The 19,006-nt window shown below is 38.7% G+C and overlaps 2 protein-coding genes across 10 annotated transcripts in view; both read left to right on the plus strand.

Annotated features, from left to right (window-relative positions):
- Positions 1-4,770, plus strand: part of LOC136427207 (arrestin domain-containing protein 3-like) — a 65,468-nt gene extending 60,698 nt beyond the window's left edge. The window contains exon 9 of the transcript XR_010754382.1: positions 4,734-4,770. The gene's annotated coding sequence lies outside the window, so the exon portion shown is untranslated. The remainder of the gene's footprint in view (positions 1-4,733) is intronic.
- LOC136427206 (sorting nexin-2-like) lies at positions 52-17,134 on the plus strand. 9 transcript variants are annotated; one of them, XM_066415979.1, is made up of 18 exons: positions 52-186; positions 1,518-1,623; positions 2,125-2,535; positions 6,645-6,847; positions 7,623-7,646; positions 8,695-8,761; positions 9,141-9,184; positions 9,677-9,703; positions 9,862-10,003; positions 10,432-10,510; positions 11,015-11,090; positions 11,624-11,831; positions 12,323-12,444; positions 13,068-13,151; positions 13,765-13,908; positions 14,481-14,561; positions 15,037-15,108; positions 15,760-17,134. In XM_066415979.1, exons 1-18 carry the CDS (start codon positions 94-96, stop codon positions 15,808-15,810), a joined length of 2,034 nt encoding a protein of 677 aa, XP_066272076.1. In that variant the 5' UTR covers positions 52-93; the 3' UTR covers positions 15,811-17,134. The 9 variants fall into 9 exon arrangements, with proteins under 9 accessions (XP_066272076.1, XP_066272078.1, XP_066272082.1 ...); XM_066415981.1 differs by having other exon boundaries at positions 2,128-2,535; XM_066415985.1 differs by lacking the exon at positions 2,125-2,535 and adding an exon at positions 5,013-5,093.
- The last annotated feature ends 1,872 nt before the right edge of the window (positions 17,135-19,006 follow it).

The raw sequence follows: 19,006 nt of genomic DNA on the forward strand, positions 1-19,006 counted from the left end.
GATGATCGCGCTCCTGCAGTTCTGTCCTGACCTGCTAGAGGGAGCCAGTGAGCCGTGCGGCATGCTAATCACATGACCGCATAGTCATCGAACATGGCGGACGATCGGGAGCCACCTCCTCTTTTTGACGACGAGAAACCCGACAAGAAAGAAGACGAGGACGACCTTTTCGCGACTCCAAATGAGGTAGGACAATCTTAAGTGTATAAAGAAGCGTATGGTTGCTCTTAGAAGGCCATTGATGCACGAACAGTTGTGTTATCTTTATGCAAACAAGGCAGGTTTTTGGTGGTGTAGTGTTTGCTTTTGGGCGGAAGCTAGGGGGATGGGTTCCCCACAGTTTTGTCCGGATGTCCTTTCCCCCTGTCACCCGATAAGGTTAGGATGCTCGATCGAGTTAGGAAAGGAAAACCTTCACATCATGCTGTAGAAAAGAGTGTGCTATGCGTCACAGCGGTCGAAGTAGGGCCTTAATAGTTGTTAGAAATAGAAAAAAAATTATGTCCACGTTTCAGCCCCCCTCCCACACATGCAGGTAAAACTGTACTTACAGGTATTTTTCACGGCACAAAGTTACTCAGGCAAATGACTTTAACTGTTAGAAAGTAGGAAGTGGCTAAGAAACTGTCTCCAGGCCCAGAGAAGATCTGTAGAAATCCTGAGCACAATAATGGCTATGCCTAACGTTAGCAACTTGTTTATTGGACTGAATAATGCACATCATGTAAGATTGATTACCTATAAAGGTTAGAATGTAGTGAACTCTGTAGCCGTTTAGGTCGTCTACAGAGTCATTCTTCAAAAGTCTTCTGATAATTTATAAACCATTGATTGCAAAATGACTGCAGCCATGAATGATCTATCTAAACTTAAGGAAATGAAGTGAACAAACACTTTAGTAAATCAGAACAAACTATTAAGGGACTTTGGACTTAAATGTTTACCCAATCTCACTAATGCCTTTCTATGTTGTATTAACAGTAAGGTACTTGACCAATTTTGATCCCACGATGTTTACATGCTCTATTTTGTTACTTAGAAGTCCCCATCTCCACAAAATTGCCTTTCTGTTCAGATCTTAGCCTCCCCAGTACTGTACATGCAGAAATGTTTGCGGTGGTTTTATGTTTGTGGTTTCCGCGGTGAACTCTTTTCTGTGAACTTAAAGCCACAGCAAAAAGCTGTTCCATTGTGTGACTGTAGCACTACTATTGTTTCAAACACGAACCCAAAACCACCTTACACTTTAGTTACTAGTACAGTGAAATCAAATTCCCACAAACATTTCTGCATTTACTGTATATCTACAGCCCAATTCATTATTAGCGCATGCTGGGAAATTTTACGGGGTCTGTTTTGGTTACTTTGCATGCCGCAACAGTAATTCAAAAGCTGGAAAAATAGGCTGATAGAAAAAGTTCAATGCTTACAAGGGTCGGTAAACACCTATAAGCTAGCCTATAGAGAATTGTTACCTGTTTAGATCCTTGTTTTAAAGCAAAAATTTTAACCCCCAGGCCCCCAAGGAAGAGATAAAGGATGAGCCGGCCAGCCTTCCTACAGAACCAGCCCAGGACAAGGCTTCTGAGGACCTGTTCGCTGCAGACGACGACCTGTTTGGAGGTATGTTATGTCACTGGAAGTAGGGTTTCTAGAGGTGCATGGTGGCGTTATTTGACTTATTTTCCCCCAACAGTCATTGAATGGACAGAGCTGCTTTTGAAGAATGTTATCATGATGCATACAAAATGTCGTACACCACAAATATACAGTCAAAAGCATGCCCAAGAAGCCCACTCAGGAGACTGATAAAATCTGGTCTATGTGGACAAGTATTCACTATAGACAGGATTCTTAATACTTTTGCCAATTGGAAAAAAAACGGCTAAATTCTTAAGTATAACCAAGAAGTGGTCACATTGGCCAGGTCCTTATTTAGAGGTGATCACTTGTACAGCAGAATTGGTTGTTTTATACGTGTGGCATATGACAGTTCTGTATGTGTCATGTAAAAAAAATTGGTAAAGATAGAATTTCATTACAAGAAGATTTTAGATTATGTCATCTCAAATGTTTAAACTATGGATAAGATAACATGATGACATCATGTATGGTGATTGACAGAAGCTGTGAAAGAGGTTGACACGTCAAAGCTCCGCCGGAAACTCACAGAGGACGTTGACGACCTCTCACCTCCCCTCACCCCTCTGGAGGAACCAAAGCCTCTTATTCCGACACCGGCAGATTCGAGCAAAGCTCCCCCGAAAAAGGAACCTCCAAAAGAAAAAGTGAAGAAGTATTCGCAGGCCAAGGAACCAAAGCCTCTTATTCCGACACAAGCAGATTCAAGCAAAGCACCAAAAAAAGATGCATCTGAAAATAAGAACCCCCCTCCAAAAGAAGAAGCGAAGAAGAAGGAGGATTCACAGACCAAGGAAGCAAAACCTTCTAAGAAAGAGCCAGCAAGTATGGCAAAGGAACAGCCACCGCTGAAGCCTATGAAAGTGTCTGTAGACCTCCATCCCCCCAAACCTGGTAACCACACATATTTTTTCTCTCCACAAGGAACAAGCAAGTTGGCATCTCAAAGATCTCAAAGATTTTTTTTCTAACTGCCCTTGAAAGTCCAATACTGTAAATGCAGAAATGTTTGCAGTGGTTTTATGTTCACTATTTTCACGGGGAACTCTTAACTGCAAACTTGAAGCCACCGCGAAAAGCGTTCAATTGTGTGAACATTTCTGCATTTATAGTAATCTTATCATGAATTGGTATCCTAAAAACATGTTGTAACCTCACCATCAGTATCAAAGAGGAGGGTGGCAAAATGGAATAATTTTGTGATTTTTGTTTGTATCTGAACATCTGAAAAAATAACTCATCATAGACCCGACTTGCTTGTTCCTGAAATGCACAGGTGGTGGCTACTGTAGAGCTGGTGCTGTTTCTCTTCTGGCACATTTAACTGTCCTGTACTAATAGTGCTTTGCAATTTACTGCTTGTCTTTTTGTTTATATGCATGTATTTATCGTTTTGCACATTGCATTTCTGTTACAAGTATGCTCTGTAGTAATGGTGGAGATAGTCATTTTCTGTCAAGTTATCTTTCCTTCACTACACTACAGGACATTGTTGCAACATTTCAGTTACATCACAGTTTTGTTTTTTTGTTCCCCATTACATTAAGCATGTTACATACAGGTGGCCATATGCTGTAGTTAGTATAAGCGGGTGTTGTATGTTTTCTGTTATGTTTCAGCGTGATGATATTGTTTTTTCAAAATCAATTTCAGGAGGTGGCATAGAGTAGACAGCTGATGATACTATAACTGATGTGCTTTGCATAAAGACCTGTAACCTTTAGAGCTGATTTTCTTGCAATTGTATTTTTAACTCTCCAATTTCTTCACAATTTTGTCTTTTTATTTCATTTAAGCTCTTCATGTATGTTTCTTGGTTATGCTGTGGACACAAATTTCTTACAGAACCATGGAACTTGGAACAGTATTTATCAGAAAACCAGCAGGCAGACACTGCTGACTCCACCAAAGAGGACCTGGAAGTGGAAGAGTTCTTACCACATCCACAGTCAAAGTCACCAGTTAAGCCTAGTGAAGAGCCAGCTAGTATGGCAAGAGAACAGCCACTGAAACCTATGAAAGTGTCTGTTGATCTCTTTGGTCCCAAACCTGGTAACCACACATGTTGTTTATTTCTACTCAAGAAACAAGCAAGCCAGCATCTTTCATATTTCAATTTTGCTGACACTAAAATACAATTCAAGCTCTACAACTCGATAGATTACGGATTTATTTCCGGACATTTCGCTTCTATTGACTCTGAAGAAGAGTGATAGATGTCACTTCAAACGTCCGGAAATAATATCCGTAATTTATCCAGTAGTAGAGTTTGAATTGTATTTTAGAATTTTGCTGACACTTATTACAATATACTGTGTTTGGTGTCCTAAAAGTCTCATATTTTGTCACCCTACCTTTAAAATCAAAGAGAAAGGATTCCGAAGCAAAATGGAGTGCTTTGGATTTTTCTACCAGCCCAACATCTGAAGAATAAGTGTATCAACTTACAGTTTGCTTAGATCTGACTGGCTTGTTTCTTGAAGATATCTACAGGTGCAAATGCAGCTGGTGACTTTCTTACTCTTAGAGGCCTGTGACAATGTCTTACGCCTTACAGACTGTTGGTGGCACTGTAGTGTAGAAACACTGCAGTTTGTTTTCGCTTGTCATAATCATTTTTCCAATTTACAAGATAGCTAAGAATGTAATTCATATGCTTACAATTGTACATTATACATGCACTACAGTAGAGGTGGCATGGCATGGCACATTTCTTTTCATACTTAATTATATATAAGAGTAGTTTCTTTAGATAATTTAAAAGAAAATCTCTACTTTACTGCCATGTTATGTGTTGTCTTCAATCACATTTTGTATCATGTTCCATAGAGTTGAAGATTCTCCTGTGCTAGTACTATTAATATGATCTTGTACTGTATGCATCTTCTTAATCTTGTACAGTGTTGTTCAGAATAACTTTGTTTTCTTTTGTTATCAAGATTTCTTGTGGGTGGCAGCTTAGGGTAAACTGCTGATGACATGGATCGCCTTTCCTCACTCTTTTATCTTTCAGATGACTGATTTTATTCATGTTTTTGTTTTGTCCCAATGTGTTTATTTATTGAAATTAAACTTTCTTTCCAAAATGGTAGTGTGATTTCCATTCCATAAGCAAAAGATGTCCAAAACCTAGCTAGTAGGACAGAGTTTGGTATGAAATATCCTGGTGACACAATACTGTATTTAATTTGTACAAGTATACAAGACTTACTTCAAGTTTAAAATTAAATGCTTTAGATCCTTCTGGTAAACAGATTGTGATGAATAACGAATCATCTAATGGTCTTGACCGAGAGTCAGTAAAACCTGGAAAACCTGATATTTCTTTGTGCTTCTCGTTAGTCTAACAGCAACTTTTCGTGTGTGTTCAGCACAAAACATGCAGGAAGACTCCGCTGAACCACCCAAACTGGAAGTTGTCGACGATCCCCCTCCTGAGATGGACATCTCTGGTAACCACTGAACCACTCCGTCTGTCTGTCTATCTGTTTACAAGTCTGTCTGTATCTGTACAATCATTGCCATCAAAAGGGGCCTCAAAAAAGGATGGTGTTTTCACTTGGAACAGTTCTGATGATACAGTAGTTTGAGGATGACTCTAAATGTTTGAGTCTCCCTTGAGCTATTTCAGATATTTAACACCAAAATATGAATATAGCTTAACACCTAGAACATCATCCCTTTTAGAGGTCTTGAAAAAAATGCAATCAAACACATTTATACTTCATTAACTGATCTGTACTCTTTTTATAATTTTAGAAGGACATAAATGGGACAATGCATATGTTGTTTGATGATCAAGCAAAGACTCAGGGCTCAAAAATACTTCTGTTTACTGCAATATTTTAATTGAAGGTACCAAGCCTGTATGCTTTTATGTTTTTCAAACTGTAAAGTTCTCTACGGTTCTCAAAAATGTCTCAAAATGTTTTGTGAAAATTGCAGATTGCATGCAGGTATTTTGAGCCCTAAAATTGATTTTATTGCCTACCCATGCTTTAATGCTTGATTTATCTACACAATTGCTTGCATAGGGCATCAAACATACAATGTAAATGAAATGCAAAGTTGGAATTTTGAAAGACCTACTGGTGCACTGTGTACCTTCCAACTCATTTCCTGTTTACTCTCCCTCTTTCTGAATCCACTCATTTGCATTCAGCTTTTTTACAGGGTAGAATGTTCTCTTTCTCACATATCAGCAGGTTGTTGCATGTCTCCAAGTATTTATCAAATTGCTAATTTGATCATCCTTCCGTGAAGGTTAATTTGCAGCTTGAATTGGCTGTCAGAAATGCAACAAATGACACTGTGAATGTCTACCAATGAACATGTACATATGTTGGCACTAAATCTTTTACCTCATGCACACACTATACATACTTAATACTTATTGATGCCTACAATTATCAGCTTCACACTCACTAATGTATATCAGCTTTGGATGTCTCTGTTACATGCACTTTTATAACTGGTCATAATTTCCAGGGAACAATTCATCAAAAATGTCAGTGTACACCTTTGTGTTATCATTATGATTGATGAATAGTGTTAATATTTCCTTTGATTGATATGTAATCAGCCATATTTTTATGATTCATGTAACAATGTTGTTTATTCCTGATCACACGCAGACCAGTATTTCTCTACAAACACAATCTCTTCCTCTGTCTGATTATAGATACACAGCAGCACATTTGGATTGATATTTATGATTGACACCTGCCGAAAATTATGAAAATATTAGTTACTGATTGGTGAAATAATAACTTCTTTTTTGTATGTGACTCTTCATTTTTACTGAAGATAGAAATCTCCTGTCAGATCATTTTGATTCACAATGTCATGATGATTCACAGTCACACCTGCTTTAAGAGGACAATTCGGTGGATGATATTTTGATTGACACCACTTCTTCTCTGCAAACACAAATCTCTCTCTGTCTAACCATAGAAACATATCAGCACATTTTGATTGACATGTATGATTGACACCTGTCACAGGAGAAGGCGAGGAGGTAGACCTGGACTCCCCTGAGACAGAGGGCCCGTCCAGCCCGGCTAAGATGGAGCCTGACTCTGACTCCTCCCCCCTGGAGGCCCCTCCCATGGCGGAGGTCCTCCCTCCTGCCAAACCTGTGATTGAGGAAAAACCCAAGCCGACCCCCGCACCCCGTAAACCCTCCATGGAGAAAAGCAAGGAAGAGGTGAATATAAAAATAAGTCTCTGAACATCAATTTCTTTTATTTACTTTACATGTAGGTGTTGGTTTCCTTTTTGTCATGATTTTGTTGGTATTACATGTATCAGCACCAGTAGTACATGTACATGTATAGTCCTTTGCCATTTTGCACTTGTAAGGGGGGCAGCTGTTAGGTTTTTGTTGTTGTTTTTTTGTTTTTTCGGTGATCACATTGCTGTCTTGATAAGATGTGTTGGAAAGGGCGTATACAAATGTAATTCTATACAAATGTATCATTTTTATGTCTAGATGCATCATTTTTAGGTTGATCATACCTTTCAGTGACTTATAAGTTATATCAGGTTTTACATACAGTCATGCTTTTTTGTTTACACGCAATGAAAGACAAAGATCTATATATTAGATTTAAGGTGGCATGACAAATATAAATGTCTTCCTGATAACTGTTCTTACTCAGCTATGAGTGACCCTAGATTTTGACAATAAGATTTATAGTAAACCTTAAGCTTTCCCCTAGGTAATGCCGTTTACAAAGCAAACTTGCTCCTTTTTTTTATTACTTTAGCTGCCTTTGAAACTCAGATTCTTCTTATTGTTGCAAACCAAACTGACGTAGCTTTGGTTCAAATTTGAGCCAGTGTAAAGACAGGGGGGTAACAGTCTTTTCATAATGGTGTGTCTAGGTTTATACATTATGTATAAGCCGTAAGGTGTTGTAGTGACTTCTAATCTGAGGAAAATTTGACTGATAATGTCCTGTTGTTGTGTGTTGTTGCAGGTAGGGTACACCTCTTTTGCCCAGGTACCCTCCGCCCTTTCCTCACTGTACAGTGTTTGTGGTAATGATAGAACGGTGCATGTGCATGTTGGGCACCCTTCTGGTCTTCTTCAACTTTTCTTCTTTTTTTTTATAGCCTAAATTCACCTAGTTTTGATCACGAGGATGCATGAGGGGGCATGTCATTTTTTTTTCTTAGGAAACGAAATTAGATGTACAATACCTGGGCATATGATAAGGTATTTAGTTCTTTGGTTTAGTTTTCCTAGCAAGGTACAACTCTATCTGCTAGGGAACAAAACAGTGTGTGGTTCTCCTTCTGTTATAGTTGCAGAGGGTTTGAGGCACGATTATTTTGCTGTCTGAAACAACTGACTCTGTTACTGTTAGACACCTTATTCGGTTGATTGATTTATTCTGTATGCAGTATTATGTACCTGGTATATAAACATCATTCACATTTCAGTGGTCTTTACGAGAAATTACAGAGAGTTTGCTTCAGCAGTGAGCTTAACATTGTTCTAATAAAACAAAACATCAACTGGACAGGATCAGGTCCAGGTTCAGGTCCGGACCTGAACCTAAATCTCTGGACCTAAACTTGGACTTGGACCTTATTTAGCCGAACCAGTATCCACCCCTATCGTACATGCGAAATTGTTGCTATTGTAAATAAATCATAATGGTGGTGTCTTTGTGAAAGAAACGACTGGGCTGACTGTGTTATGCATTTATGTAAGAGAGACAAAGAGGCAAGGTAGCTATGAATTAGATTATGGGGGAGTCTTCATGGGTCATGTAAGTAATCTTTTGTTGCAGTACAAAAATAAAGTGGATAGTGGTCTTTTCCTAATTTGTTTTCCCTCATACAGACTTCTCATGTTTTCACAGGTTGCTGAACTTTACCTTTTAGAATAAGCCAGTCTAAAGCTAAATTTTAGGGAAATACAGTATGTGTAAATGACACTCATTAACAGGCAAATATTATGTAACTACAAATACATGCTAACTAGGCTGATGTTGATTTTTGAAAGTGTGTTGCACTGAGTTTTTGTTTTTTCGTTTGTTACAGATTGAGGAGGAGGAGAGTGGAGACCAGTTTGCCCTGGACATCAAGGTGCACGATCCCGGGAAAATTGGTGAGTTTCTGTAGTTGCCAAGTTGTAGTGAAAGGAGTCATACCAACACCAAAGATGTAGGGAAATCATTGGTGTATAAACTATAAGCAATTAAATAATCTTGTATCTTACATGTAGAAACTAAGATCTTCTGTCCTAAAAGGTTGCAAGGGAACTATTATGCGGCTCATACATTTAAATAATTTTTTTTTTAATGTACATTGTAATTCAATCAAAATCTTGCATGAAATCTACACATTACATCAGTCTTTCAGTAATGCAATAATTGTGCATACATGTGTGCAACTGTGTCATCATAAGCCACACTATTATTTTGTAAATACTGAATGGATCTTGATATATGTTTGGGCCAAACAGTCATGTTGTCTCTCTCTCCCAGGTGATGGCATGGGGGCCTACATGAGTTACAAGGTCACTACTCAGGTGAGCAAACTTGTACTGTCCAGCTGTACACATTTATAAGTACTAAGGATATACTGTATGATGAATGATATGATAATATAGGATACACGATGAAACAAGCATATTATCTTCTATGGTAGTCTACAAAAGCAGTGTGTATTTCTAAGTACATCCAGTATTTTGGAGGCATAGAGTTGGCACAACTTGGCAGTATCAAGATAAAAATTCAACTTGAATTTCAATATAAGATTTACCTAGACATGTATTTTGTGAAATGTGCTTCACCGTCATTGACTCGATTGAGCATGTTATTACAACCCAAGCATATCACTGTACAAATATGTAGAATCTCTAAAGATGGGATAGGGTAACTTGGAGTGGATATGTGAAACATGTAGTTAAGATTGTCGTATTAAGAGAAGGACAGTTAAGCAAACAAGAGTGAATGGTCTTGCTGAATGAATGAACATATCTACATTGTACAGTAATAAGTAATGTTAATCTTCACCCAAGTGTCTCGATTTTGGAGAGGAAAAAAAGGTGAGTGCTGCATACATACATAATCGTACACTACATACAAAAGTAGATAGAATTTCCTCTCCCAAACTTTCTGTACCCCTTACTTCTGCTTTGCTCATTCTGTAGATATGTTTGTTGTTTATGTAATACTGATGATCTTGTTACTCCATGTACAATAGACCAGCATTCCAGCGTTCAGGCGCCCCAGCATGACCGTCACGCGACGTTTCAGCGACTTCCTCGGTCTCCACGAAAAACTCTCGCAGAAACACACCCACATCGGCCGCATCGTGCCCCCTGCTCCTGAGAAGAGTGTTGTTGGTGGGTACCGTTCTTTCTTTATCTTACAACAAATATTTGAATGTTTAAGTTATGATTAATAGATTTGTGTCGCTGAGGTGAGTGTAGTCAGTTGTGAAAGTACAAAGTAAACTTGATTGGTCATTTGAATTCTAAGGAAAATTTGATGCACTGTAGTGTACATGACTGTATTTTTGTGATAGGGATGTCCCTGTAGCTCAACTGCATGGTAGCAGCCTCACTCTTGAGCCCCTGGTTCCAATTAGTTGGTGACTGGTTCAATTCTGGGTTTTGGGGACATCTCAGAGTCTGTTGGGGCTTCACCCGTCTTCTCGTTATGGAGCAATGTTTTAACTCTGTACTATGTTAGCTACCAACACAGATGAACTTTCATATTAATGAGAAATATCTGCTTAAGTTCTGTTTGTTTGTTTCTTGTTTCTTGGCAGGCATGACTAAGATCAAGATGTCCAAGGAAGACACCAGCTCTACTGAGTTTGTGGAGAAGAGGAGGGCCCTCCTGGAAAGGTACAGATATGGAGTTGGACTCTTATAATTTGAAACACTTGAATCATGTTGATTGTTTTGATGTGTCAGTTAGAGGGAATGAATATGGCACAGATTTACCCGAGTGAAGTAAAACACATTGTAACTCAACCAGAGTGGGGACAAGGCATGCCAAGGCTCTATTCAGAAATTTAGAGCAAGGTTGTGTTGTAGCTTTGAAGGAGGTCTAAATTAACCAAAGACAAACAGGTTGATGCAAAATTTGAAAAGTTAGCGAGGAGACCATAACAAGGTGGTGGTGAAGTGCCGTTATTCCATGATTGTAGTTGTGTGGATGAAATCTGCTGTATTTCGTGTTAAAGGTTTGTTCAATATTTCATCCCTTTGTGCAACTTCCATATCTTACTCTGTAGAATCCTACAGAGAAGTCTCCACCCAGTCCTACAGAATGATTTTGATGTCGAATATTTGCCCCAAAATTCTATCCCCATGTTCAACAGTTACTGTTGTTTTTTTTCTCTGTAGGTTCCTTCAGAGAATAAGTCTCCACCCAGTCCTCCAGATGGACCCAGACTTCAGGGACTTCCTGGAGCAGGATGAGGTGTGGACAGCTCTTCATGTTCCTTTGTTATGAACTTAAGACTAATCCTATACAGACTTAAGTCCTTTTTAGTGACCTTTTGATTTATAGCAACTTGCTAGCGGAGTATGACTATATGAGGGTTTTCTTTAAGAATAAAGACAGCCCAAAATTGAGTTTTTTTGCCTCCACAAAAGAGAAGATGATATTTTAGAATGATAAATCTCAGCTTTATTGACCCATAAAATTACATTCAATTGCTATGTACTGATGCACAGAAGCGGACCCAACCCCTGAAAATCTTCGCTAGCAAAGTCAATCCATGACTGATGCATAACGGCACATACAAAAAACAATCCCCATGCTTCAATCATATTTTGTCTATTTCACATCTTTTCCTTCTATTCTATCAAATTGATTGCTTTACAATTTATTTTAGGGAAATACGTCATAAAATCCTGTTGTAAAACAACATTGCAGATTTTTTGTGTCTACATATACTTATAGTGCAATGAAAAAATATCAAATTGTTCCTGTGACCTTTGCCTCTCCAGCTGCCGCGTGCCACCAGCACCTCAGCAGTGAGCGGCGCGGGCGTTCTGCGTCTGATCAAGGGCGTCGGGGACACCTTCTCCAAGGTCACCATCAAGATGGACGAGTCTGACCAGTGGTTTGAGGAGAAACAGAACCAGGTGGAGGCGCTTGACCAGCAGCTGAAGAAACTACACGCCAGTGTGGAGGCTCTCGTCACCTATAGGAAAGGTACGGTGGGGTTGTTTGTTTGTTTACTGGTAAACAAGCTCAGCAAAACCAGGTGAGGCACTCGTCACCTACACGAAAGGTACAGTGGAGTTGTTGAAAATAGTACACATCATAACGTCAGCTGTTATGTTACTCCTTGGTTGTGATGAAAGAATAGTGTTATTTACTCATTCGTTCCCCACCAAAAAGTGGCCATATTGGCAAGGTGGTCGTTATGTAGAGGTGGTCCTTTTGTAGAGGTGGTCACTTCTACACATTTGACTACACATGTTTTTGGTGTTAAAAATGCATCATCGTCACCATGTACTGCTCTAAACAACAAACACAAATTACACATTTATCAATAGTTAATTGTTCATAGCTCAGTCCCTACAGTTGAAGCCAACTGATTTCCATTAGAGACCAATGTGTAGTGTCTCGAAGTGTCTTCAGGTTTGTCTTTTTATGGCTACTGCAACTTACTTTAAAAAAAAATTTTCTCTGCTGTGTAGAGCTTGGTATCAGCACCTCAGCCTTTGCTAAGAGCACGGCCATGCTGAGTAACAGTGAGGAACACACGGCCCTGTCCCGCGCCCTGTCTCAACTCGCAGAGGTCGAGGAGAAGATTGAACTGGTAGGTCACTGTTTATTTCATTTATTTTCCCAGTAGGATGGGAATGTAGGTTTTTGCATTTTTTTGACGTTTGCGTACTATAGTACTATAGTACTATTATTAAAACAATGGAAATGGATATATGCAGTGTTGTGTTTGCATATGAGAGGAAAATCATGAAATCCAACCACCACAAACATTTCAAGATATAGATACAAATATCTGGTTGGGCTCTTGGAAGTCATCAGAAAAACACATGCAGCCAATGACATTATACTGAAAAAAGTCCAGCGCTGGTATAATTATATGTAGCTATCTATCACGGTCAGAAGAACTAAGTTTAGCCAGGTCAAAAGTTACTGTCTGTTCTGTTGGACAAAGACAGGCGGCACCACTGAAAAGCTACCAATGTAAACTACTAAATGTACATGTAATCTGAAGGTTGGCACCCACATGCACTGACTATCCTGTTTCACGTCAGTGATTTCGAAACTCGTTTTGAAGTAAATTGTTGGTTCTCCATGTAGATTCAATGACTGTCAACTTGATTGGAATCGCTCTCTCTATGTATTCATTTCTGTAAAATCTCAACTAATGTTATTGTTCAATCATGGAACCAAATTTGTTTTCCTCTCTTCCTCCAGGTTCATTTGGAGCAGGCAGACAATGATTTCTTCCTGCTGTCTGAACTCCTGAAGGACTACATCGGCATCATACAGGCCATTAGGGTAAGTAGTGCTAAGCTTTTGTAACATTTACCAGCCTGAGGGTAAATAGTTCCACCACCCTGAAAAGATTCGTCCAAACAGATCTCCAACCCAACGTTCCCCAGTATGATACACTCATGTGTATCTAAGCTGTGCATACCTAGGCCTGGGAGGTGCTACACTAGAGATCTCTCAAACCCACTGTTTTTCAAAGTGGCCGATTTATGTAACCCGGCGGATTAATGTCAATGGAGGTTATATGTCAGAATAGAGATTGTAATTGGTAGAGATTGTGATAGGAGTCTCTGTGGACAGAAATAGTGATCAGGATCTCTACCTGGGACAATTGCTGATTCTACTGGTAGATATCCTGATCATAATCTGTAAATTTTTAGGAACTTTGCTTGGAAGATCATAACTTTTCAACTTCAATTTATGTCATTGATAGATTGACTTGAAAATGAGTGAAGTTGCCAACTTATTTTGCCCTCTTGCTTTAAATTTGATTTGTGCATAGGATGTCATCCATAGAATTTACTTGCTAGGGTGGCCAATATTTAAGTTCTGACTGCTTGACCTTATCCTGTCATGTACTGCAATTGAAACATGATCATGTTATCACCCCCTCCCCCAGGTTGTGTTCCACGAGCGAGTGAAGAGTTTCCATAACTGGCAGAATGCCCAGCAGAACCTGGCCAAGAAACGGGAACAGGAGGCCAAGTTCAAGCAGACGGGCAAGACTGACAAGATCGCCCAGGCACAGGAGGAGATCAGAGAGGTGCGTGTAATATAGTGTACACATATATTGACTTGTGATATAGCTTCTAGTCTAACGATTCCATATGTGTGCCAAGCCTAGAGGCTTCTGGAAACCACAGAACACCCGACGGTGCATCTTGCATGCTTTGTGTCTGGCTGAACAAGCATGCCTGAAAATATGTCATTCCTTGACCTGTCAAAGACATCTGGTGAGGGATCTGTAAGTACATGTGTCTTGAGTCAGCAGTTAGCCAAGGGATGTAAGGAGACACACAATAGGTTACTCAGGACAGACTGAGGAAAGAGACCATGAGTGTGAATAAACATTGTCTCTATCGGCCACGAAAACACCAGTGCGTCTGTCTCCACTCTGCCTGAGTCCGGGAAATTTTCCTTGAATGTCTTTGCGAAATTTGTACATGACAAAGTGAAACATTTCTATAATTTATGATAGAATTGAGTCATCTTCTTTGTTAACCTTTGCACCTGAACCTTAATGTAAAGCTGCTGGACACAACCTGGAGGTCTGTTATTGAACCCTGACTTTGAAAGAAACTGTTGTTAATCTTTGCACTTGTCTTGCTTGTCCAGTGGGAAGGAAAGGTTGAGAAGGGCCGAGAAGACTTTGAGGAGATCTCCAAGACAATCCGTACAGAGATCAGGAGGTTTGAGGTCAGTGTGATTCTGAATGCTATTCATAAAATGCTATGTTGCTTTGTACTACAATGTACATGTAAATCTTGTGCAGGTACTAGTACTACAATTCAGCTTCACCATTGGAACAAAGTTTTATAAAAAAGATAGGGATGTTTTCTATAACACAGAAAATTTGTAGTTCTTTTGTTTTATGAAGTAGTGCAGTGCAAATAAAGTTGCTCCTTTTTTTTCCCACTATGCAGTTTTCTTATGTGTTCTTCAGTCCAACTATAATGCTTTTTGTAGAATACTACATTCATTTTCCACTTCAAGATTGCAACAAACTTTTTCCAAAAATTGGATATACAAATGTAGCTAAGGAAATGTCTAATTTAAGTAATTATTTTGAAAATGTTTTGGGGGTCTTGCTTTAGTTATTTCTGTCTTCAAGTAGTTTACCAGTAAAAGTGTATTGCCACTAAAGTTACTCTTTCTTTTTCCCCCCATGCAGACCAACCGTGTTAAAGATTTCCGCAACATCATCATCAAGTACATGGAAACACTCATGAACAGTCAGCAACAGGTCAGTAGCAATCTTTTATGTACTACTAAATCTATGTACCAAGCCCTTAAAGATATTCTAGCATTCAGGGCTTCTTTATATTCAACTACACTCACCTACTTTTTTGTCATCTACAGAAATCTTTACTCTCACATGATAGCTACCTTACTGCTTCTCATGTCCAAGGACGTATGCTGTATTTTAAGCCCAAATGATCATAGTGACTATTTTACAAACTTTTTGTGCCAAAATGCGGTCAAAGTGTGATGTTTTTCAAGAATTGTTTTCCAAAAGAGGTTTCCACACTCTTTGTCAGTCACAATCTCGATCACTTAAAAATTTTTCTTGCATTTGCTTGGAATTTAGTTTCGTTTTGGGGAGTGTGTGTTTCTGTGTGTTTGTGTGTGTGTGTGTATGTGTGTGTGTGTGTGTGTGTGTGTGTGTGTATGTGTGTGTGTGTGTGTCTGGTGTGTGAACACAATAACTTAAGAATATCTGATTGAATTGTCTTGATATTAAGTATGTTGGTAGGTCTTGATGAGACCTTGAAATGATCTGATATTGAGCCCCCTAGCAGCTCTCTAAGGTACTGCAGCTTAACTTACAGCTTTGGTGTCTAGTTGCATCTATTTCTGTTCAAAACTAACTTTGTCTTTTACCTACCTTCCACAGCTTATCAAGTACTGGGAAGGGTTCCTTCCAGAGGCCAAAGCCATCGCATAGAACTGCACACAACATGGTGGAACATAGAATCAACAATTAAACATAGAGAATCAACCAATAAAATCAACAGAAGATCTACATGTGGTATTAGAAGTGATCTTGATTGAGAGGCATTGATGCTAGAAATGTGTATAGAAATATGTAGCGTTAGATGAATGTGCCTGTGTTGGTGTGTGTTCGAAGGAGGGGGTAGTGAGTGTATGACAGCACTAGTTGTACATTGCCTAACACGTAACGTTATTACGAATAGAAGCATAATTACAAAATATCACAGAATAGCCACAGACGTATGGACAATATCTCTCGAAAATAAGGAAATATTAGCCTGTAACTGTTGACTTAAACAGCAACATTTTACTGAAACTTTCATTACAATCGTTGCTAAAAAAGCTAGAAACAAAACTAACTTTCAAGTAATTGTTAATTTTGTTTCTAGCATTTTGTTTATTTGCACCTTTTTTGCTTAAGTGTTCAAAGCAAGAAATGATGTTCTGATAAACCCAAATCCTTGATTATTCAGAAATTATGAGTAAGATTATAGAAATACCTGATAAGAAGACACATATTTGAAGTTGGCACAAAAATGGTGGCCTAAAAACAATTCGCAAGTTCTGTATCTGTATCTATACAGCTGGTATAACCGCCATTTGGCGTAACACACCAGCTTAAGGGCATCTAAGTGCAACCTGGGAAATCTAAGTGCTGACTATGCATGTGTGACATGTCTTGGATATCGCTTCTACATTTCTCATATACTCCTATACCCTCCTTTGGATTTGCCTCAACTTGTGGATAAACACTGGATATTCAAGCATCCGCCATTTCTTCAATGCTTTCAGTACATTAATTTGAATTTCTACAATTGGTCAAAAGAGATATTTGTATTTTGCATACACGTTATGGCTGACATGCTGGATGATTGAAACGATTCGATACAAGTTAGGTTGGCGTAAAGTAACGTTAGCATTCCTGAAGGCTTTATATGATGAATATGTCAGATTAAAGTTACTTGATACATAAGTGGAAACTAATACTTGTGATTTTGGTATCAGTCAAGTGAGGGAATATAGCTTCAGGCTCTTGCCATTCCGTATAGCAATGAAATTCAATTGTAAGCTGAGTTTTCTTTTTTTTTGTAAGGACATGGATGATACATTACATCTGTTAATCACAGAATGTTGATTAGTTCATTATAGGAGTGGTTGATTTACATACACCAGGTGTTTCATGTAACGTTAGTAGTAAAATGTCACTGGTCTCACTAGACCAAAATGCACGCTACAGTCAACGTTAGGTATCTTCACAGAATAAAGAACTCAGCGGACATCTTTGTTTTGTGCCTTTTGTCAGTTTCTTGTGTCACTAAGAAATAGCAAGTTTATGCAAAGAACAGTTACTCAAGCAACTGGATGAAATTTTATCTGGGATGTCTAACTTTCATCAACGTAAGAAGCAAGTTTGTTTTAAGATACTTGATTTGGTCCAACCATTACGCATTTACTGATAGTACAATACGTACAAGTACTTTAGATTAAATGACAATGAAGTTGATTGCATATTCATGCCCAACAAAGGGCTAAATGCATTAGAATATCAAGAAAATGATAAGAAAAGTACGCCATGCTTAATCTATGATTTACACGTTTCTTCTTTATTCTTAAAACATGTGTAGACAAATAAACAGATTTTTTTTCATTAAATTGAAATTCCGTTGTTGATTATTTCTAGACAGGATAAAAGATGATAGCATTTTTGGTGACGTAATTGTAAATGTAGAATACGTAAGGTTTAGAATTAGAACCAAGCCCGTCACAGAATCAACGCGAACTTCTATCGTTCTAAAGATCATTCTAAAGAATCGCCACAATTGGAACGATCTGTTCGAAAAGTTCGTTGGGCGCCTGATCTACATAATATATGTTTAATCAACGTATTAATGCTATCGTGCTACTTTTATACGTTTTGCTTGACCATATACACATGTATCTGGAAGGTCGAAAGAAGTTCGCTGAGATACATGCAGGTATGACTTGTCTATACGTCTTGAAATGCATTTTTGTACTCCCTTCCAACCCAATTACTACTAGTACGTATTTGCGCACAGGTGGTCCAACTGGTGCCCGTGCGAGCGACTATTGTTCAGCAAAGTTCGTTCCTCCCGTGACCCATATCTGACTTAGATCCAAACTCTGTTCAGGTTGACACATGTATTTCGTCTGCGGAACTCAAAGTACGTACAAACTTAAACTGTACGCGTGGCCTAGGCACCAAATGTGACTTGTAAACTACCTAACTTGAGAAGTCAGCCAGCAACGAGTATACATCAGGTACGTGCTCACCACTTCTTTTCTATCTTTGTGTAACGTTAATTGTTTTCGTGACTGTTTTTCCTTTGGCTTAGCACCTAACGTTACATGTAGGTGTCCAAATGAAGGATATGTCATTGAAAGTAAGTGTGCAGAGACTGCAGACTTGCTTCTTGTTGTATACTGGTGTTAAAGACAAGATTAAGAGCTTTATTCCGATTTTGAGTGTTTGTTCGTTTGCACACATGTATGATCCATGTATGTGCTCAGCAAGGGTCTGTATCATATATAGTGTTGGCGTACCACGTCTGTCTATATTGTTCAGGTTATATACGTTCTATAATTGTTAACAATAGTTGAATACTATCTATACTAACTATATATTTACCTAGTAGTTTGGACAAGGTTAAAAGAAAACTATTGTAGATAGACTTAAAAGGGGCATGGAACAGACAAATAGCCTCCGGACAAGGACCTGGTTTGGGACAAACCCTAACTAAAAAGTCTTAAATCACGTGTAGAATCACACACATAACGCTGTAACTTTTTTAAAAACTGACATACAAAATCAAACCATTCGCAAATCTAGGAGACAATTTACACTTTAAATTTTAAGTTAAGATATTCTGGGATGGTTGCGCGCGCCTGTTTTTGACAGCTGTTTACTTCTAACCCAAAAACTGCATATTTCTAATCCGACTAGTTGTCGACTGTCATGCGTCATAACCGCGTGTGTGTCTGTATAACTCTTGACAATAATAATCCTTACTATTGTGACATCGGTGGTACAACAATTAAAGATTCGCCCTAATAAACTTCCGGTTATCTTAAGAGATAGATATTTTGCACGTCTAATGATACATATTTCTATGGCATCCTCATACGGAAGG

This window comes from Branchiostoma lanceolatum, chromosome 2 (genome assembly GCF_035083965.1).
Source record: "Branchiostoma lanceolatum isolate klBraLanc5 chromosome 2, klBraLanc5.hap2, whole genome shotgun sequence".
Taxonomy (NCBI): Eukaryota; Metazoa; Chordata; class Leptocardii; order Amphioxiformes; family Branchiostomatidae; genus Branchiostoma; species Branchiostoma lanceolatum.